This window comes from Anas acuta, chromosome 14 (genome assembly GCF_963932015.1).
Source record: "Anas acuta chromosome 14, bAnaAcu1.1, whole genome shotgun sequence".
In the NCBI taxonomy this organism is placed as follows: Eukaryota; Metazoa; Chordata; class Aves; order Anseriformes; family Anatidae; genus Anas; species Anas acuta.
The window spans coordinates 565,945-588,754 of NC_088992.1; the positions used below are offsets into that span (position 1 = coordinate 565,945).

A 22,810-nucleotide genomic window follows, 5' to 3' on the forward strand; every position below is an offset into this window, starting at 1 on the left:
CAGGAGGGAGAAGGAACAGCTCAGGCTGTGTGTTTTGGGTATTTCTCACACTGGCACATGGCATAGCTAAAAAGTGAGAGAGCCGTTACGGTGCCGGAGTGCTCTGGAGGGTGCAGAAGGGGCAGTCCAGGCAGCACCAGTGGCCTGGCTGAGTGGCCGTGTTTGCACACACAGGCGTTTGCACACGCAGGCTCATTTGCCCACACCGCCAGCACACGGGGTCTGCCTGAATCTGAGGGGTGCAGGAGGCTTCGTCTGCAGGCTGTACAAACCCATGGGTATGGGCAAAGGAGAAGGGAATAGAAATGCAAATTCTGTCAGCCTTCCTTGCAGAAATGAGCTGGCTGTTATAATAACTAAGTGCCTTTCATTGCAAAATCAATCTTGCACCAAGTACTGGGTCCCTGAGGCTGCCTTCGTTTTTCCCTACCCCTGCTTTGTGTTTGCTGACTGCTGCGCTTGAAGGCAGTCAGTGACACCAGTTGGGCAATAATTGCCACAGAATTAACCTCTGACATCCTTCTAAAAATAGCCCTAATAAATCCAATCATTAGCAGTTCTCCTGCCTGCTTTGCCTCAAGGGTAAATGCTGCAGATTAAAGCGTTTACAAGCCACAGGTCTGTGAGCGGTTCCTCGCCTCTGCCCTTGCAGTAACCTCGCACCTGCCCCTGGGGGGGAGTTTCGTGTGCTGGTGGTGGCAGCGGGCACCAGCCCTGCTCCAGGGGAAGGTGAATGGCGAGAGCACGGTGGCTGCTGGGGGAAGGAGGAATGAAAGGCATCGCTTCCCTCGGTCCTGATGGACCCAGGGAGATTCAGCAGTGCGCAGAGGAAACTGGCACCGTCAATGTGGTCCCTCAGGCTGCTCTGCCCAGGGGGTTAGGGTGGCAGAGGTGAGGGGTCCTCACCTGCTGCAGTCCCCCTCTCTCTGCAGGTGAAGCCCCGCAGCCCGAGGGCACACAGCATGCACAGGCGAGGACAGCGAGGAGCCGGCCGGGCACTGCTCGCTGCCATGTCCCCCGGGGCCTGGTCCCCTCGCGCTGCGGCAGCTCTCCTGATTGTGCCACGGGGGTCCCAGCTCCGCACCCCCCCAGCCTCCAGCACAGCAGGGGTGAGAAGCAGCCCCGAGTCAGGTCAGGCCTGGGGTCATGCCCCTCCAGACAGTGAAGTTCCAAAATTCTGTGACCATTGCTGTATACAACAGAAAACCTGAGGCTTAAGGAAATTTCACAGGGGAGGCAGAGAGCTGACACCACACGTTGCCTTTAGCTGCATGGGGAATGGCGCCTTTTAGACGACTGTGAAAAGCCAGGCTACAGTTACTTAAATTGTCTTTGTCTTTTTCTTTTCAGCTGACATTATCTCTACAGTTGAATTCAACCACACAGGAGAATTACTAGCAACAGGGGACAAGGGGGGTCGGGTTGTAATATTTCAGCGTGAGCAGGAGGTAAGTGCGAGTGAATGCAAAATGCCCATTTTATTCTTTTAAAAGAAGCTTCCTGCTGTTTCCTAATCCGTATGTGTCACTCTTAACTTCAGTTCTCTCCTGGCAGACTCAAAACCAAAAAGTGACTATTATCAGAAGCAGGATCTTGTAAAACACCCTAAAAAAACATATGGCATTTCCTGCATCCTTTTTTGTTCCTGCTGGTGTTCTACCTGTCTGTGCTTTGGGGTATTGGTTGAGTTTGTCATGGGGGCCCTGCACTGGAGCACAAATCCCTCCAGCAACACCCTTTACACTGCCCGAACCTGAGGAAAGCATAGTTGGATCAGTGATCACTTTTTCCTTCCAAAACACATCCCTGGAGGAAATTTTGAGCTCTTTGATAAAAGTTTTAGGTCACAGTCTGTCCAAATTCCTGCAGAAGTCACATTTGCACTTGATGCTCAGTGTGATACTGAACGGCTGCTGCATGTACTGGTGGCCCAGCTGTGCACAAAACGTGGCTGGCGAAGGGGAGCTGTCACGGGCCCTGGCAGCCTGGAAGGTCCCCCTGCATCTCCACGGCTGTCCAGGGTAGTGGGTCTGGCGTGGCTCACACGGTGCTTCACAGCCTGACCTGGACAGAAGCAAAGCTCCCTTTGTGGGTGGTTTCTGAAGGTGGAAAGCGATGAGTGAGGCCTGGACATTAAAAATGTCGTCCGATGATGGTTTAAATTTTTCTCAAAGTTGTAATGTCCACACTGTTTCTGTATATGCTGGATGAACGGATAGGTTAAGAGTTACATGCATAGACACTTCATCTGCCTTTCCGTTAGTATTTCTTATTTATCTCTCATTTTATTATTCTACCGCTTTTGTTGAACTTTCCACTTCCTAACATCATGCAGGGTATATTCCATTCACCTCCTGCCCTGAAACACCACTCTGCTCCAGGAGACAAATGGGACTTTACTAACCCAAACGCATCATTTGCGTGCGGGAAGTTAATCTGCACAATAGCTGTCATTTAATTACCTCAGCCCCATTCAGAGCCTGATGCTGTAAGGTTCACTGCATGGGATTTGGAGATACACAATACCTTGTGAGACTGAGCACTGAGCCATGTTATACAGAATTAATTCTTGCAGAGATTGTCTCCTTTCCATGGTTGTTTTATTCTTGCTTTATATTTGTGCATCTGTGGGGTGGATTCTCCTTATCCTGTGCAAGTGGAGCAATTCCGTTGGTGTCTCTGGCGCTGGTTTCAGCATGCCAGTTGGGGCTGGCTTGCTGTCAGCCCTCGTTGTTCCATACAAGTTTCTCCTGGAGGTGACCAGCCTGGGCGCTCTGCTCGCTGTGGGCGCAGCAGGAGAGCAGTGCCCCAGCCTGGCATTGCCGGCGTGCTGGAGCTGGCACAGGAGGAGGGTGCTGTGCAGGTCGCAGCTTGGCTTTCTCACTGAGCTGCTGCCTGTCACTGCGGTGAGGTGCTCACTGTGCAACAACCTTGGAGGACAAGAGAGTCAACAGAATATTTTCTCCTCTCCGTGTCTTAAATTTCTCTTTATCCCCCTTCCTGCAGAGCAAAAACCAACCCCACCGCAGGGGAGAATACAATGTTTACAGCACTTTCCAGAGCCACGAGCCAGAGTTCGATTACCTGAAGAGTTTGGAGATAGAAGAGAAGATCAATAAAATACGATGGCTCCCACAGCAAAATGCAGCCTATTTCCTGCTCTCCACCAACGGTACGTGACCATGGCCATGGCTCCCCAGCCCTGGAGAGGCAGAGGGAGCTTCTCTGTAAGGCTTCTGCTGGAAAAATATATATATTTTTAAAATGTTGACTCACTTCACAGCAAACACCAATATAAAAAGGGTAACAGGAACCTGGCCAAAGTGTTCTGGCAGAGCCTGATTCTCGTGCACCAGCTTTTGTCTTAATTTCACAACTTTCACTCACTGCAAGGAGTGAATCTTTTCCCACTGCTGACATTTTTTTTTTTTTTTTTTTTTTGTTTTTGGAACCTGGGAACTCTTTGTGTTTTTGGTGGTGGTGGTGGTTTCTAAAGAAAAAAAACACAGATGATTTGTTTGAATTTGCGTTCTGCTCAGCAGTTTCGTGTTACGTTCAGATAAATATCAGGAGGATCCAGGAATATTACTTGGGATGAATGGGACCTTAAGATGGATGTGACTTAATTACTTCAGGGGAAAAGGAGGGGTCTAATTATCTTCCATAACCAACTTACTTTGTATTGTAGAATTGACTCTATTGATCATTATAATAAAATTCAAAGACTTACTAAACTCATTTGGGGGGAGAATCATCGAAATGCAATGAAGATTAATTATAGAGCATAATGTTCTGTTAATTGAGTTTTTAAATAGTTTTTTGATTAACAGGGATATTATCTTTGCATTTGGGATGGTGTTTCATATACTAGCAGGTTATCAAAACAGCTCTTTGTAAAATATTCCCATGTTATGCTGTTTCTTTTTGTTCTTACTCTTAAACTAACATTATATGTAGAAGCACCCTGAAGTAAAGCGGGTTAATAAAAACAAAATTAATGGCAGTCAGTTGCAATTGCTGTGTAAAGGGGAAAATTAAGATGAATGATGTAGTTGTGTGTAAAACCTGGTGGAAGTGATGATAAACTATTGATGGAGTCTGCCAAGAGAGAGGAAAGCAAGCACCATCATTCAGTGTAAAGACCGCCTGGAGGGCTTTGTGGTGCAGGATCAATGGGATGCCCGAAGGGACAGCGTGGGGCACTGGTGGTGAGGGAAATCAGGGCTGCTTTCAGAGTCAGTAATAGGTGCTGGAGTTTGTTCAGTTTCTGGATGGGCAAAGTCACAAGTGACTTCTGAGTAAATTATATCGTGACTTCACCTTGCTCTGGGAGTTTCCAGGAGAGAGAGCTTACATTCCCAAGGACTTGCTCCTTCAGAATTCTGCTGTATCGGCCAGCTTGCCTCTAGCCTTGAGTCATCTATTGCTCTGTTCCGCTCTTCCCATGCTGTATTTCTTGCTTAAACTACATTAGAAGCAAAATTACGTACGTTGAAGCATTCTGTGCCTAATGAGTTTTGTCAGCTCCCCAGCACTCACCCTATAGCAGCAACAGCACTGCTGTGCCTGGTGGCCCCCATACCCGATGGGGCTAACCTAAACCAGGGTAGCCCTGGGGATGCTCCCACCCCTCCTTGTGTGTTTTGTCAGGGCCGGGCTGGGCGTGCAGGCGAGTGGAGATGGGCGCGTGCAGGCACACACAGCTCGGCAGCAGAGCAGAGCTGGGCAGGCGTGCACGGCACTGCCGGCCACAGGGACACGCAGCCTGGCTTCCCCGCGCCGCTCAGGGCCTGCTGTCATAGCCAGTGCCTCGTCACCTCCTCATGCAGGGCTCAGCGAGACCCCATCACTTGATATGTCGAACACCAGCATTCAAGGCATAATTGCTGAGGCTGCCTGCCTTGGGAAATCGCTTTTTGAAGTATTTGTACGTACATCTGATGGTTCTATTTTTTTGTTCAATAATTTTCTTACGTATGTAGTAAGTGCACAAGCTGTTGTCCAGCAGGAGTATGAAAACAAAAGTTCCCAGGGCAAGGTGGCATGGTGACAGTTGCATTTTCTGGGAGGGTTTCTTTCCATGTAACTGCATTGCTTCCAGTACGTTAAAGATGAGGATGTAGCAGACTTTCAACTTGGAAGCCAACTGACGTGGCCTTGCCGTTCCTGTCAGGTGTTCCTCCAGGAGCAGCCAGGCGTAACTCTGTCTTCTCTCCCAGATAAAACTGTGAAGCTGTGGAAAGTCAGTGAGCGAGACAAGAGGCCGGAGGGATACAACCTCAAGGATGAAGATGGACGCCTCCGAGACCCCTCCATGATTACCACACTGCGGGTGAGTGAAGTCAGACCAGGATCGCCAGGAAATCTTTCCTTTATGGGCTTGGAAAAACATCACTGCCAATGCCACAGTGTACAGCGGTACCAGTCACACCACGCTGCCTTGGTGGGACTGGCCTCTGAGGGCAGGGGTGCTGGCTGCTGTTTCAGTCGCTGGTGCTCTTGCAGGTGCTGTGCAGGTGAGGATGGAGTGGGCGCGAGGTGCCGGGGTGATGTGGGCAGGGCAGGCACACCGCGAGGCACGCTGTCTCGCTGGGCACCCTGGTGCTGCGGTCACTGCCACCATGCTGCCGTGCCTGTCTAGCCAGGGGACGGCTCCCAAATGTCTCCTCCTCCAGGGCATTTGCTAGCACAACCTTGGCTTCTGAGGCTTAAGTACCTTCTCTAAATGAGTTTTCCTGCCAACCTATGTAGATTAAAACTGGCCTCCTAAACACCCAAGGCTACGTTTTCCATTTACTGCAAGGGAGATGCATGCACAAAACCCATTAAACCAGCCATCCCTGCACCCTGGGAGTGCTCCCATGTTTGGGAGCTCTGGAGAGGGAAGGCACAGCAATGCTGCAGTGCTCATCTTCTGGGCTTGCTGTGCACTCTGGGCCTTGGGAGATGATTGCACCTGGAGAGAAGCATGCCAGTAAATTTGCTCTTCCTCCCAGTGCTGCCGTGCTGTGTCTGCTTCTGATCTTTAATTTGCATATAAAGAGCTAACTCTGGCCAGAGGCAATGCGTGGCCCGTTAATTCAATCAGAGCTTGCCCGTGCTCCGGGAGCTCCGGCTGCTCAGGTCCAGGCAGCACAGAGACCCCGTAGCCCCGTGCCCTGCAGGAGCAGCCCTGTCATGAGCAGGTGCCCCTCTGACGGCTGGGAGAAGCCTCGCCCCCCTCTGCTTGATATTCAGGGCAGAAACAGAAAATTGCTCCTTTAACCTGTAGGTGTAGAAATTCCAAATATTCAGTATTTTTGTCACGGCATTAATCAGGCCATGCTAGCTTGTCATTTATTAATATCCTGTCAGAATTTGCATTTTAAGTACTCAGGTTTTGTATTTATATATATATAAAATTGTTGGTATGATTACCCTTGGCTCACTTTTATAGCTTTCAGTTTCATTGCAGATTAAGCCTTTGAGAACCCCAGACAGCTAGTTAATTCTCACCTCCGTACTGAGTTGCTCCTGGGGCCAGCAGGCATTTTTCCTTACAGAGCAGGAAAACCTTATATTTCATGTATATATGTATCTGCTGTCATGCTTCAGGCAGCATTTCCAGATTAATACACTGTCACCCAGACAGCCTGCTGGACAACTTCACTTGGGATCTGGATGCTGGTGCTGTAGTTACCAACACTGAGTGGGATGGGAGGTGGATTGTAAAAAGACATCAAGTGTTAAGGGGTTTTACTGTGGTTACTGCTTTTTTCCTCTGTCTACACGCATTGAAAAGCCCCGCGTTTACAGAGAAAGTGCAGGTCCTACTTCCTCCTGGGTCTGTGGTCTTGGCGCCTATGCTGAGCTCTGCAGTGGGCACTGGTGGGTGCTGGTATCGGTGCTGGTGCCTCCCCTTGTCCCCATGCCCAGGGTTTCCTGAGCATCCAAAACAGTCCATTGGAAACAATGCAAAATGAAAAATGACAGGCCAACATTCTCACAAGCTACGTTTTTTTTAATATTGATTTATTTTTATTTCTAATGTATTCTTTAAGAACACTGAATTTCTGGGGGAAGCAGAGCAGCCCGAGTTCAGGGTAAAGGTGATGCTTGTTTCTTTTCTCTCCTGCACAAACTGCTTTAAAATTGACACAACATCAATGTAACATCTTAAGTGAAATATTTCATTATAGAAACATTGAGTTTTGACATTTTGAAATGAAACCTCTAAACCTTTTGAAAAAACATTATGAAAGTTTCCTTGACTTTTCTTAAAGGCTGAATATCCAGAACGCTTACTGGCCTGAATAGCAAACAGACGTATTTCAGTGTAGATCAAGGATTTACATTTTGGGCTGGCCTGCACCGTCATCTTCGTAGTGCACCGTGCACCCCAGATGTTTGCCTCGCCTCCTGTGCCCGTGGCCCACCACGTGCCAGGGGCCGGGGCTCTGTCTCTGCCGGCCGCTGCTGGGCTCCCTTCCAGCTGGCCGCAGAGTGCGGGGAGCACAGGCTGCAGAGCACAGCCTGCGGAGCACAGCCCGCAGCCGGCACAGGGCCCTCGTCTGCATGCAGCCGCTCTTCTGCCTGCACGAGGCAGCTGTTGATGCTCTGGTGTCGCTCGGAGGGTCTTGAAGCTGTCCTGCTGCTGCTTCTGCCGCCTTTCTGGCAGGGGTTAGTGGCATAACGGGAGCAGCCAGCCCCGAGCAGGGCTGTGTCAGGGCGGGTGCAGGTGCATGGGGCTGGCCCCGTGTCAGGGCCATCACTGCTGGAGCCGCTCCTGGCGCCTCTGCACTCCTGCCCCACAGGCTGGGAGCCGCTCAATCAGCCAGGTGAGGGTAATGACATCTTGGCAGGTGACAGTTATGAAAATCAATAATTGTCGTGCTCATCTGTGCTATTGATTGTTGGCGTTAGCTGATTGCATTTGACCACATCCTGGCATTTGATTTGGCGACCACAGGGCTGCGAGGGAACCAGAGATCAGTCTGGGCATCCTTTGCAGGCCTTCGACCTTAAATCACAGCTCCAGCCGCCTGCCACTGCCTGCACGTGGAGCGGTGTCCCCGAGGAGGAGCAGGAGTGCTGGGGTGTGGCTGGTGCCAGGTCCAGCCCCGGGCAGCGTGGTACGGGGCTTTGTGGCCAAGGCACCCTCCTCCCAGCCCTGCTGCAGCCTTCCTGACCCCACACCAGACTCCTGGGTGGGAAAGGTCTCTCAGTGGCTTTTTCTATTCTCACTTATGCTTGTTTTCTGGCTTTTTTTTTTTTTCCCCAATTGTGAATCGTTTGCACTGTATGTGAGAGAAAGGTGAGGCTTTAGATAAATCATTAAATAATTTCGTGCCGTGTGCTGGTGCCATTGCAGGCCCTGTGCTGGTTCTGGCGTGTGTGGAGCAGCAGCTCTGCAGCTCCTGGCCCCCAAAGCTCCTGCTTTGCAGCAATAGGAAGAGGTAAAACAGGATGGAAGTGCGTGGTATTACGGGTATTAGCATCAGCATCTGTAATGTCTTCTGTCCCTAAGGATGGAAAATAGAGGAGCCTTCAGCCAACTCTGGTTCGAGCTAATGTTTTGATGATTTTACTTAGACAGATATTTACATATTTAACGGTTTTGCTGCAGCTTGGCGCATGTTGGACCTTTAATTGTCCTGTGATGACTCGCATTTTTGGAGTAAAGCCGCATCCATCCACAGTTTAATTTTCAACCACAGACAAGCAAAAAAGGGTTTTAAAGCCACCTTGCTGCAATCATCTCTCACCCATTCATCGTAATGGTTTAAATTTACTTGATGAGCATTGTTCTCTGAGGAATTTCTAACCCACATAATGCAAAAGGAATATTTAACTCTGCTCAGACTGTGAAGTAAGGCTTTTGCAGTCATTAAAAGAGCTCTGCTTATTTGGATAGGCCCCCAGTCTAATAGCTGTAGCCCTTCAGCCACTGAGCTGTGTAGAAGCCTAAATTAACAGCTTCAGAGAGCTCTCCAAGTGCTTCTCTGCATACAGTTGTACCTGCGCTGTGGGATGTTTGCAGGAAATAATTAACACAAATAATATCCAAGGCTTAAATCTTTTTTAAATAGGGAGTGTGTTTGCTTTGATCCCCGCACGGTACAAGGCAGAGTGAAGAGGAGCAGGGGTGTGCATGCCCTCCCTGTGGGGCGCGGCTGTGCACATCCTGGCTGCGGTGCTCAGCAGGGGGCTTGCTGGGGCTTTGATGAACAGAACTGGGGGAACCGTCTGGGGTGAAACAGCTGCTGGGCCTCATTCCATAATAAAGAGTGTCTGATTTTCACATTGCTTGTGTAAATAAATAAATAAAAAGCAGCAGGCTGTGCTGCTAGTGCTGCCTTCATATTTAATAGCTGAACTCCGAACACTGCAGGGACGTCTTCCCCACCTGCCCCTGGCTCCCTGGCACTACTGCTCAGGAGGACGGTGGGTGTCTGTGCAGCATGTGCCCACCTCCTCAGTAATGGGCAATTGCTGTTCTGAGTGCCCCTGGTCATGCCACCAGCACAGGTCCTGCCTCCAGCCCCTGCAGAGTAGAGGGAGCAGCCTGGCTGTCGCTGCCCATCTCACTCTTCCTTCTTCCTAGGTCATTAGGTGCTTTCTTTCTTCTGGTGTAATCTCATTATTCATCCGTTTAATACTAGTAAACTTGCTTCAAAATGCTGATGACCAGGACTGACCTTTCAGATTCTTTTTTCATCTCTTTTTCCACAGCAATTGTCCTGTTGGTGTCTATGTTTAGACGTACTGTAGAAACAATGTGCTGGGCAGAATTATCAAGCGGGTTTAGATTACTCTGAATTTGTGTTTGTTAACAGAACTGTGCTTTTACATAATTCTCCCTGGAAAAGTAGGAAAATTGTAAACTGCCAGATGAGATTTGACTGATACAGGCCCTTCTTGAGTGGGAGAAATGAGTTAAAAAATACTACTGTAAACAGTCACATCTTTAAGGGGAATGTAACTCTTGAGGAGTCTGAATAAGAGCTGAGGATTTTTAACTTCAGAAAAAAAAAATGTTCTGTTTGTTCTTTGAATTCTTATTTCAGAATTTAGGTACAGATGGTGAAAGTCATCCTGACATGTAATATCGGAACTGGGACAGACTCTCAGTTACAAACAAGAAAAGAATCCTATGACACTATAAAAATAAACAAAGAAGGGGAAATCTGGGATGCACGAGAAGTGACGTTTGCTATGAATGCTGTCAGACTTGCACAAAATATCCCTCCTGAACTGGTCCCCTTTTGGGGCAGGTGGTGTTGGGCTGGATTGACCACGCAGCGGGGTTGTGTGAGTGACGGTGGGTGGATGATGGAGAGGAGCGGCTGGGTGCTGCTCCCACCAGGGGCACGTGGGATCTGCAGGGCACTCGGCTCCTCCTGGCCTGGCATGAGGACATCTCCCATCACAGCTGGTGCCTCTGCCCACAAGCCACTGTCCTGCTGCCTTCTGTGCTGGGCCTCAAGGTGGGGACTGATGGGCAGTGACCTTCGGGAGTGCCTTGGTGGCTGACGGCTCAGCGTGGGGCTGTGAGCCCAGCCTGTGAGCAGAGCTCAGCAAGCAGCCAGATCCAGTCCCACACCGTGTCCCCATCCAGCACCGGTGCTGCAGCCCTCGGCGTGCCCGCAGCCTCCCTGGCGCAGCAGTAGCTGAGCAGAACAAGGCTCCTTCCAGCAGGCTGGCCGGGCTGCGCCGAGCACACTCATGAATGCAAACCTCGCTGTGTGAGCTGCAGGCATGGCCACGCTGGTGGAGAGCAGAGTCCGAGGACTCATCTCACCTCATCTGGGCAGCTGGAGAAGGAAAGGGGGTGAGGCACGCACACATTACCAGGAACTCGAAAGTGGAAATTTTGCATGGCTCCTGCGCTTTACCTGACGGGGGACATGCTGCAGCTCTGAGGTTGGTGGCATCACTGAACCCACCTTGTCCCAAGGGGAAATACAAGAAAAGAGATTAAAAAGTTGCACCCAGTATCTCCAGTTTGTTTCAGACATCAAATTTAAGGCTAAATGTAGGGAAATAAAATTTTTGCTACTTTGGACTGCAGTAATGTCAGAGAACATGCCCCGAGCTGCAGACCCTAGTGACTCCAGTCCTCCCCCTTCTGCCCCTGAGCTGGGACCAGGGTCCCTTTGGGGCAGCCCGTACTGCTGGGACCCACGCACAGGAAGGGGATCTTTGGCTGGTGGGAAGCCTGTGCTGGCATTTTGGTGCATGGAAAGCACCCTGTAACAGGCGACAGAAGAAACAGTGCTAGGGTAAAGCTTAGCAGGGATGGAAATGTCTAGGGAAAACAGATGAAACCAGGAGCTCTATCAGCTACATGGGCTAGTAATTAGATAGCAGGTTTATCTTCACACAGGAAGGAATCTTCTCACGTGTCATGGGGAGAGTCCAACAAGACAAAGTCCTGAAGATCATGAAATTGTCAGTCTGCCATGAAGATGGTGTTTGATGTATATTTTGTCTGCAAAACATTAATTTGCAAATAGTGTTGGCCAGTTATTCCTGGTGCTGACAGCACAGAATATGAGCATTTGGGAGGTAAAAAATAAACATCAGGGAGCATATTCTGAGAGGGGCTTAGCTGTGACAGGAGGCTAAGTACCTGGCAGGATTTACCCCCAAGCAGCCAGCACTGCAGCGATTTGCCAGTAACGGGATTACATTTTCCTTCTTATAAACCTAAGGCTGGGGTTAATCTGGGCTTCAGCTGTGACTAATCTTGCTTGGCCAAATCCTGCCGGCTGGCGCAGTGCGCAGGGTGGCAGAGCAAAGCGCCGGGGGAGTGGAGCTGACGCTGGCTGCCCTCACTGCAACAGGCAGAGGCTGTCCTGTGCGCATGAGGAACGCCAGCGGCACCTGCCCTGCCGGCAGCTCGGCCAGCACCACACTCGGCAGTGGCACTGTCGTGCTCACGGAGAGGATCAGGGTGGGAATCGCAATAAAATCAGCACTGTAGCCACGGCGCGGCCAGGCCAGCGTGCTGCGGGTCCTGTGCACTCAGCAGGGAGTTCTCTGGGTCAAATCTGGATCTCGGCATCTGATGAGAAGACATTCCCACCAAGGAGACAGTGCTTTGGTGGAGATCGTGGAGCCCCTTGGCTAGGGCAGCAGCTTTCACCCTCTTTGAATTTGTGGACCTCTAAATATTCTCCATCTGAGGTGTGGAGACTTGTATAGTGAGAACACACCTCTGCAGAGGGTTTCCTGCCTCAGTTTTCTTCTGGTGTCCCTTTAGGAGCAGCCACGAGCCTCAGTGTAGGGCTTTGCTGGGGCTGCCGTGGGCCTGCCCCAAACAGTGGGGACAGTCGGGACCTGGCACGAGGGGGGCTGCTGTCTGGGAGAGGCAGCGTGACCTCAGGACACCGGGAGCTGCGAGTCGGGCCTTTTTCCCTGTCTATTGACTCGTGTTTTGAAAAGACTGAGCACTGTCTGCCAGCTCTGGCAGAGGATGAGGTTTTCCTCAGAAGCACCGAATCTCTGCATGGTTTCAGACCACATCTGTCACAGCACCATGAATGACAAGGAAGAGCTCTGCCACACGGCTTTTCCCCCGGGAGCAGGCGGTATTTGGTGCCAGCCGACAGAACATGCAACAGAAGCAGGAAACACGATGAGACCAGGGGACAAAGCAGAATGACAACAATTGCACACACTTCATTAACTGCGCCGTGATCTCTGACCAGGGGCTGCATGGGGTGGGGGGAAACGCAGCGGTGGCAGGTGGGAAGGGGCCGGGGCACTCAGGCCCCTTTGGCATGTGCTGCACCTCCAGCACCAAGCCACAAAGAAAATGAGTTTTACAGCTCAAGGGAGGATTAGTGCCTCATTAACTGTGGAAAGGGGAAGCCTCCATCAGACAAGAGAGAGGAATGTAGTGGCTCGTGTGTTGGCTGGGTGGGACCTGCTCTTTTTGCAGGGGGTGCCTGTTCAAAGGCAGAAAAAGAAAAATTAAGACATATATTTTTAAAATGAAAAATGACTGGCATTCGCCCCCTTCCAGAAAAGAGAAAGTAATTTAATTTATTAGTGGTTTATTTTATTTGACAGCCTTTCAATGTACTTGATGCGGTTTGTTACACTGAATTACCCTTTAATAATGGGTATATATAATACCAGATACTGCCCTGCAGGTTGGTTCTATAATTGAGGATGGGATGCGTTTAGGAGTTCTCTCTGTTGTTCAGGATTGCCATGACAATGCCAGTGGTTTAGATAGATACAAGCTTGGGTTCTGCATGCTTAAAAAAAAAAAAAAAAAAAAAAACCACCCCCAAACCCCACGATTCAGTTGCTACCACATTGGCACTGTTGTGTTAGGCACTTTCCCTTTCCCTTAACAGCCACCGGACGCTGCAGTCCCAGGCCATGCACTGCCTTCTACTTTTCTGTGGTGTAGGCCCAGGACAGTGTCACACAGTAGCATGTGCAGCAATCCACAGAGATCTTCCCTTAGACCACTGTCTCCTTTCCTGTGCTGTAAGTGAAGCAGAAATGTAATGGGGGTGTCTGCCAGCCTGTGGGAAGGGGTCCCGGGGTAGGTAGGAGACAGATTTCTGGAGACCCTTGAATTCTGACCAGACAGCGCATTAGGGAGGATGCAGCTGAGAATAATCCCATGGTGGCGAATGAGAGGACAGAAGATGGGTGAGACAGAAGATTTTTCTCTACCTGTGATTCTTCTGCTAGCAGCTTCCCGTTACAATTTTTGTGGATTTAACTCTTCCTGAAGGAAAGAGCAGAAGCTGTTTTCACTTTCATGTTGAACAAAATTAGAGGGTTGGATTTCCTGCTCCTGAGTTTTCTTGGAAAACCCTCGTGCTGTGCTTTTCTGTCTGTAACCATCCAGAGAGCTGCTGGGTTTCCTTCTGCTGCAAGATGTCTGCTGTCATGGGATGAAAGCCCTGAACCGGTGTGTGCTCCCAGCTGCTCCTGCCTTGAAATTTCAGTGTTTTCAGGTTTAAATGCTTATTGCAGGTTTAAATAGTCATTGTTGGTACAGTTAAGCAAAAGCTTACTGCACATGTTGAAAAGAGGCATGGACACTTGCTGTTTTCCATATTTAAGTGCAGGTTCTCACAACTGTAGCAGGTAAGAAATCCTGACATAATGAAATACTCACAGATGGCCAGGTTTGTTCATTTTGGGGGGTTTTACTCAGTGAAAACAACTTCCAGGCATGTGTTTCTGAAGTAATGTGGGAAGAATTTTGTTGCCTGAAGAGCTTACCTTAGCTTCCTATCTCAAGAAAAATGTGTTTGCAGGTAGCTAGCCGCATAAAAACCAGGCAGATAATTACGTCGGTTCAGTGGAAGTTGCAGATCACCACCAGCACCCTTGCTCAGCCCCGGTTTGTGTTGTTCCTTTGGATCGCAGCCCTGGCTGCAGTGTTACTCTGGGGATGGGCATTGTCAGGGGTCTGACCACAAGACATGGTTGGTCTGCACATTGTGGTCATGCTGAGTGAAATCTTACACCAAAGCTTTTGCCATATTTGTTTTTGCATCCAGAGTGGCCCAGTGTAACAGTTGAGCCCTTTCCCTTTGCAAAACCATAGTGTTTCCGACGGTCTTAATGAGAGCTCATTTCCTGTAGTCTCTGAGCAAAATGTGAACCTGTGTCCCCAGATGGCTGAGCAGAGTCCTTCAACAGCAAACGGTGCATCATTGAATATGTCAGGCTGAATTAGAAAGCAGGCTCATCACATTAAGCTCAGGCTCTGAGCTGGCAGTTCCTATGTTCTAGTGTCACTTGATCTGGCTGTCACACTCCTGTCCCCACCTCTGCAGCCATGGGAAATGTCTTTGGGCAGCACACAGATAATACACACCGTAATGAAGTAGCTTGAGGGAATAGCTTACTGGCAAAGAGGAGCACAGACTGACACCTTTATAGTGCATTAAGTTGCCTTAAGAACATTATGTCTGAAGTTGTTACTTACACTGTTCCTTGCATATGCTGTTTCTGACTGCATCTCTCCATCCCCTGATGTTTACATAAGTTGTGCTTATTAATCTAAAAGCTCTGCTTCTTCATTTCTCTATGTCTCTGACCTGTGCATTCACTTTCTCCATCTCTTCTCACATCTTACCTCTGTCATTTCACTGTGAAGCAAATCCAGAAAAGTTGAAAGAAAAATCTGTGCTGACCTGGCTCTTAAAAACTACTCTTCTCTTAGAAACATGCCAGGAATTTCAAATTCCACTTAAGAGTGACAAAACAAAGAAGACGTTGTTGTTCTTTGGCCACAGAAGGAATTGTTGCTGCAGAACAGATCTGGTTTACTTGGCTCTCGCTGCCTCACCAAAATGTAGCCACACCACCAGCAGCTTTCCAGAAATAAAAGGCTTTTGTGTTGGCTTTCCCTTCTGTTCATGTTCTTACAAAGTCACTGTTTTTCTTGGGTGAGAGTGCTATGAGGAGGGTGCCAGCCGCAGCTCCGTGCCCCGTGCTGATGCTCTGCTTCCCACCCCGCAGGTGCCCGTGCTCAGGCCCATGGACCTGATGGTGGAGGCCACTCCCAGGAGGGTGTTCGCCAACGCTCACACATACCACATCAACTCCATATCCGTCAACAGCGACTACGAGACCTACATGTCGGCAGACGACTTGAGGATAAACCTGTGGAACTTTGAAATCACGAATCAGAGTTTCAGTATCCTTTGGTGCCCCCTCCATGTGGGATGGACCCAGCGGGCAGACCCCTGGGTGACAACCAGGGCTGCCTGTGGTGGCCCTGGGCTCCTCCTCTGCCAGCTTCTCGGCTTGTAATCATGGGGCCGGTGCTGAGGGCATGATGTGGAGCTGATTTCTTACTGAGGAAAGGGAGAATCGAGGTAAAGGTTTAACCCATTACGATTTTCTTTACGAAAGACTGCTAATAACAAACCCTGTTCGTTACCATTTTATTACTGCTGACTACCTGGTTTCTTGCCAGGAAGAGCATGCAGGTGGGATGGAAACCTAAGAGCAGGAGCAGAATGGAGCACCGGCGTGGGGCTGGGTGGAGAGACAGGTGCCGGTGAAGGTGAGCAGTGGAGCAGGGACCCGTGAGGATCCAGCTCCTGCCACATCTGCCCTGACAGTGACCGTGCAGGTGGCACAGCCTGGCTCATGCCCATCCCCAGCTGGAACTGGAGCTGCACCGCCTGGGATGGGCTCACGGGGCTCAGGCGCTCGGTGCTCTGCCACACCAAGCGGTGTCCTGCTGCACAGCTCTGGCAAGCCCAGTCCCCAGGAGTGACTTTTAGGGCACATCCCTCATTTCTGCCAGGGCTCAGCCTTGCTGCCAACAGGATGCCAGGCTGTGTTTGGGGTGCTCACCCATCCCGCCAGCCCTCCCTGCACTGTGCAGCGCCGCAGGCAGCGCCCCTGCCATCTCCCAGGCTGTGTGACACCGTGTCGAATTCTGCCTGCAGGGCCTGAGTCGGGGGTGGGAGGGAGAGAGGGGAGACCTCAGGTGATTTAGAAGACAGATGCCTTGGGGGAGACGAGGAGTGGAAATATTAATAGCACTGTTTCCATTATATACTGCAGCAGGGTGACAGGCCGCCACTCACAGTCACACAAATGAGATCGTGCCAGTCACCCTTGTAACAGCTGCATTAGAAATAATAACAATGGGACACTAATCATCAGTGATATTTATGTAGTGTTTTCTGCTGAGAAATCCCCAGGGCATGTGGCAAATTTAGGCAGCTGGAAAGGATTTCAGCAGTCACAGGCATGTGGCTGGTGGAGGCTCAAAGTGCGTATGTTTGAGCAGTGCTGCAGTGTGTGCTGGTTTTTGGAGAATAAGGTGAGGATTTGGGTAAAGCTTCGGGAAGTCTAGATGGCCCGAGGGATTTTGAGCAAGGTGGAAGTGCAGCACCCAAAATGCTTGCTAAGAATTGATGGAGGAAAGTCATCGCCAGAGCAGTGTCCACTCAGATGCCCTGTCCCGCTGGCACGCTGCCCCCCTGCCCGGCACAGCAGCACTGTCCTGGGGGTCCCCGGTGTGGCTGTACCCAGCCCTGCCAGGCTGCATCGGCTGCGGGCACTGTGGTGGGCTCTGGGGTAGAAGAACCACAGCAGCACCGTGTGCCTGAGGAGGGGAAGGGCACATCGCTGGTTTGGGGTTTTGCTGGTCAGGACCAAATCCAGCCCCTGAGAGCCGAGAAGACATAGTCCTGTGGGTTGGATTTTTGTAACTTTGTGCACATCACACAGCTGCTGCACAATTCGATGTGATTTGAAACCTTTGCTTAGCAAAGCATCGGGGCTGTTGTAAAAGGGTTATTGCAGATCAGAGTGCAGGACAGCTACAAAACTGCGTGGGAGCGCAGGGGCACTGTGACACAATGCGGTCCTGCACTGCCTGCCATGCCAGCGACAGCCGGCTTTACCGGTGCTTATAGAGCTGGACCTGAAGCAGTTTGAGTGTCAGTGTTTACTGCCCTGTAATGCCACGCACTGGGCTCAGGTCTGGTCTGAGCTGTAATCCAGGCTGTGCTGTCGACCTGCGGCGTGGGCTGGGAGGAAGGCACAGCGTCTGCTTGTGCTTCACCTGCCTCGCGCTGCAGCGAGCACCAGGCTCACCTGCCCCTCCCGTAGCAGGCAGGAAGCCCCCCTCTTGCTGACACGTCCTTGCCCTCTCCTCCACAGGAGATGGAGATTTTCCTCTAGTCACTTTGCTACATCACCCCTGCACAACTGAGAAATTCACGTCTTCATCTTGCCAGGAACAGCACGGCCTTAATTTGCTTTCCAGGGGGCGATGAAAGGTGCCATTTCTTTTCTCTCGCTCTCTGCACAGTGGGTAAATTGCCCCTTGCTGGGTGTTTGGATTGGGCTGTGAAGGGCTACAAAGATGATCAGAGGACTGGAGCACCTGTCATATGAGGACAGGCTGACAGAACTGGGGCTGTTCAGCCTGGGAAAGAGAAGACTGAGGGGAGACCTCATTAATGTACATAGATTTCTGAGGGGAGGGTGTCAAGAGGATGGAGCTGGACTCTTTCCAGGTGTGTCCAAGGACAGGATGAGAGGCAACAGGCACAAACTGAAGCACAGGAGGTTTCGGCTCAATATGAGGGGGCACTTATTTACTGTGAGGGTGTCAGAGCACTGGGACAGGTTGCCCAGAGAGTATGTGTAGCCTCCTCCAGAGATATCCAAAATCCGCCTGGATGCCATCCTGCGCAAGGTGCTGTAGGTGAGGGGGTTGCACTGGATGGTCTTCAGAGGTCCCTTCCAGCCTTGGCCATTCTGTCGTTCTGTGATCTGAATCCTCTGCAGGACCTGCTGCTCCCGTCCTGGCCAGCTGCAGGACCCGGGCATGGGGTCTGTGGCTCAGCTTTCAGCCATTATCTTACTGAGCCAAGAAACTGTGCAGCCCCAGCCAGGCACCCCGGTCTGTTGTTTTGCTTGTCGATGTCATCTGGGTTTTATTTTCCTTCCCTCAGTTGCTTTCAGTGGGGTTTTTCTCTTTGCCCAGACACTGCAATACAAGCTGTTTATTCTGGCTGGGGTGAATTCATCGGGGTCCAGCCTGTCCACACAGAGAGGACAGTCCGCACTTCCCGGCCGGGCAGGGCAAGAGCCGCAGTCTCCATGCAGGCAGATAACGGGAACGAACAGGATTTTCCATGCGCCCAGTGCTCCGATTGGGGCTGGGGGCAGAGGGATGGCGCCCTCAGCACGGGCTCGGGGCTGGGAGTGGACACAAGCTGAGGTGTGGGCAGGCAGCATCCCCACGGGGTGAGGCCTGCGGGGACATCAGCATGCAGTGGGTGGATGCCAGGAGGCAGGAGCGGCTGCAGTGCGTGTTTGGCTGCATCGGCTCCGTGGAGCCGTGGTGCTGACACACTGCAGAGCAGCGCTGCTCTGTGGGGATTGCAGGGTTTGTGCAGGGGGATGGAAAAAGCTGGCGTGGAGAGGTCAGCGGCAGGTGCCAGGAGCCTTGACTCGTCCTGCCAGACATTGTGGACATCAAGCCGGCCAACATGGAGGAGCTGACAGAGGTGATCACTGCCGCTGAGTTCCACCCGCACCACTGCAACACCTTTGTGTACAGCAGCAGCAAAGGCACCATCCGGCTGTGCGACATGCGCACCTCCGCGCTCTGTGACCGCCACGCCAAGTGTGAGTACGGCCGGGCCGGGGCCCAAAAAGGGAGTGCGGAGATCAGCAGGGTCGGTCACCGTGTGCTCGGGGCACGCGGGGCTGTGCTCCCCCTGTCCCAGCGTTGCTGAGGCAGCCTGCGTCAGTGCAAAAAAGCCCCCAAAATCCGCAGGAAGCAGGGCAGCCAGGGAGTGCGTTCCTTGTCCTCCCCCCTGGCAGACATGACAAGTGAAGCAGCGAATGCGTTTTGGTTCCTGCTAAAACTAGTTTTTCTTCAGAAAATGGCCAATGTCTTGGGGGAAATTAATGAGATTTGAAGCATCTAAAACACGGTGATGTTACAGGAATGACACACACAAACCAGGTGCAACTAACAGAAGCCTAGTGCCAGAAATATACATCCAGAGAGCACCTGGCTGCATTTCAGATTCAGGCCTCTGGCAGAGGCGGTAGGGAATGACACACCAGCTACTGCTGTTCGGCTTTTGAGCTGTGGTTACAGTCTGATACCTGTTTTTAAACTGAAGTAAAGAAAGAGAGGAAAGCTTACATTATTGTCTGGAGATCTGAAAATACGGAATGGTTGTTTTCCCAAATACTGAGCATAACACACCCTTCTGTTCTTGGGTTTCGTGACTGTGTCTCGCAGTCCTACAGTGACAGCTCCTAGCCAGGAATCGGAGTACAATTAAGGGGCAAAGGAAATGCCTTTTCCTGACACATCAGTGGCAGAAGCCCTCACATGGTATTTCCCTTTGTTTGGGTGCTTTTAGTCCTCAGTGAGCACACCAACCAACAATGAATACAAGTTTGGTTTGACCTCTCCCTTGACATTTTCATATTGATTTCCCTCTATCCCTCTGAAGCATCAGCCTCAGTCAATTGCAGTTCAGCAGATGTGTGAGTTGAAATTGAGACAGTTCATCACAGTTCAAAATGAAAAGCAACATTGGCTTTTTGAAGCAAATTCTCCAATGGAAATATTTAATAACTGTCAATATTTAATAAAAATGCAAAAGATAGCACTGCACATCTCAGTCATGTTTATGTAGGTAGATGCACTTTGCAGCCTGGGGCCAGCTTTTACTTATGTGCTTCTCTTACTAAATTTTGGTTGCCCATTTTATTTGAGGCTCCTGCTAGCCGTGACATTTTATATGTTACCTCCAGCCATGTAGCTGTCTTATGGGAGAATATCCTTTTCTACATATAAATGTCTGCTCCTCGGGGACTTAAAGAGTGGTGGGCTACAATATTAGGAAGGTCTGGTGCAAGGGTAACTCCATGGGCAGTTTGTGCACAAAGAAACCTCTCAAGTTGTCCGAAGTGCCACAGGAAGCCAAAAGGGAGGTTGGAATTCATGGGCAGCTGGAGATCCCAGCAAAAGTCTTTCTGTTCTGAAGAGCCATGTGAAAAAGGGAGGAAAAAACCCATTAGGCGTCACACACAGGATAGAGCATCTGTGCTTGGGATCAGCCTTGGCCCGGGCACGGCTCCCTGCACAGTCAGCAGGAGGTGGCAGCTGGGGCACTGCGAGGGGTGAGGGACAGCAGCAACCCAGCTGAGCACCAGGCTGATGGCTGAAAACACGCTGCCAGCGCCGCTTATCGGAGCTCTGGCTTTCCTTTGCTGCAGCTTGACCACAGAACTAGTGCCTCAGAAACCCTCCCTGTGAGCTCAGCAGCCTGAATTTGCCTTGGCAGAAGAAGCAAAGCCACACAAAACCCTTCGGAGGGGCATCAAAATACTGCTCCCCCAGCCCTGCCTGTCCTGGTGGCTGCCAGCCTTTGCCTGGCCCCTCGGTGCTCCGCAGATGGGGACCCTGGGTCTGATCCTGCCTGCGCCTGTCCACGTGGGCACTCAGGGCACCTGGACAGGAGCGCTTCATTCATCTGCACCTTGTCTGTGAGGGACAGAAATGAGTGCTGCTGCCTCGCTGCAGGCAGGAGGAATGAGGCAGAAAAGTGAATTACTCGGGAGAGACTGGCACCAGACGTGCGATTTCTGGCCTTAGGCCATGGTTGCAGTGTTCCTGTGCCCCTGGGCTGAGGCTGGACTGCAAAGTTGATTTTTCTGGTAGAAAGCAAAACTGGCTTCTCTGCTTGCACCAGCATAGCTTTTCCTCAGTTATGCTTGTGATGAATTTTGTGCCTAGGTGAACTATCAGTGGGCTTTTGGCTTTTAATTTGAAGCAAGAGAAGCAGGAAAGTACTGGGTTTTCCTGTGAAAGCTCTGCTCCACTGTACTGTCAGGTTTCCACCTCAGGCTGCAGCAAAGAAAAAACATTCACTTCCACTTTCCTATTAGCAGTGAGTTCTATTTACCTCGTTTTTCATCTAAGCATGTTATAGAGGAAAAAAGTTGCATAAATAGAGCACAGAGCTCTGATCTCATGTGAGACACCTCACTTCTCTCTGCGTAGGTGAAGCTAATCCTGTGCAGGACTGAGGCTCTGGGAGTGGAAACGAGCTCCCCTTGTCTGCTGGGTTTGACTGAAGCAGCAGGCACATAGCTGGTGCAGAACCGAGCTGATGGTGTCACCCCCCAGAAACGAATCATCTCTTTCCCCCAGCCCCACACAGCAGCTAATGATGTCCTGCTGCACAGAATAATAAGCCTGGCAAGACCTTGAGCTAAAAATTAACTAGCCGATTGTGCAAAATCTCCAGGGGGATGAAGAGCAAGCCTCGTGTGCCACCCTGAGCTCATTTAGCAAGCCAGGAAACCTCTTTGCCTTTGCAATATTCTCTTGTCTTCATTTTAAATTGAAACCTCCACCTGGCTGCTCATTGCCCCTAGCAGAGGGGTGCTTAGGGCCAGAGCCATGTCCACTGGGTGCTGTGGCCCCGTGGGGACACCCGGCCCGCGGCCGGGACTGGGGCTGCACGCGGTGCCAGTGCCCTGTGTGGCCTTGCTGTGCTTTCAATTTTCCAGTATGCATGGTTAATTGCCATGATTAGGGTTTAAATGAAGAAGTGAGAAAGAAAAGACAGTACTCAAATTGGTGTTAAATTTAATGATGAGCGGTTAAATTAGTTGCTGAGTGAAAAGAAACCATTTGCTTTGAGGCTGCCCCAGCAGAGTGCCGAGGGCTGCTCCCGGGCAGGTGCTTGGGCATCGACAGCCGGGGGTGCCTTGGGACCTCTCCTGGGCTCCGGTAGCTCAGTGCTGCAGGTGTCATGGCCTCACACTGCAGACGAGCAGTGAGGCCTGTGGAAAATACAGCCAGGAGAAGTGTGCTGGGCTGCCTGGAGCCAGAAATCAGCTCCTGTCCCTGTTCTGGCTCTGCCCTCTCGTTCTTGCTCATTTGTCTTGGTGTTGCCACCAGCTCTTGGGCTCATTATCTGAGGCCTTTATTGTTTGTTCATAAATCTGCAATTTAACTTTTTTACTTCTACAATATCAGCAATAATTTCCTCTTGCCCATGGACTATAAATTTAACACCTCTAGCCTTGATGACAGCTCACATACAGCTGTGACAAAAATGATGCAGCTGTTAGAAAAGCCTCATGAAGCAACTGGCCTGGTATGAGAAAACCTGTGATGGTTACAGTGAAGACAAGTCATGGAATTCGGATGCTCTCCATAGACTGCCTCAGATCTTTATTTTCTCTTGTTGTTACTTTTCTTATTAAAAACAAACAAACTATCAAGCAAAAACCTGACGTATCAGCAGATTTCCTGCTGGTGATTAAAAGAGCC

The 22,810-nt window shown here is 50.7% G+C and overlaps 1 protein-coding gene across 4 annotated transcripts in view; it reads left to right on the forward strand.

Annotated features, from left to right (window-relative positions):
• PPP2R2B (protein phosphatase 2 regulatory subunit Bbeta) overlaps positions 1–22,810 on the forward strand; it is a 91,864-nt gene that overhangs the window by 65,418 nt on the left and 3,636 nt on the right. For all 4 annotated transcript variants that reach the window (XM_068698057.1, XM_068698056.1, XM_068698058.1 and 1 more), the window contains 5 exons: positions 1,351–1,448; positions 3,007–3,172; positions 5,220–5,332; positions 15,484–15,661; positions 18,964–19,128. In XM_068698057.1, the coding sequence (XP_068554158.1) occupies positions 1,351–1,448; positions 3,007–3,172; positions 5,220–5,332; positions 15,484–15,661; positions 18,964–19,128 (720 nt within the window). The remainder of the gene's footprint in view (positions 1–1,350; positions 1,449–3,006; positions 3,173–5,219; positions 5,333–15,483; positions 15,662–18,963; positions 19,129–22,810) is intronic.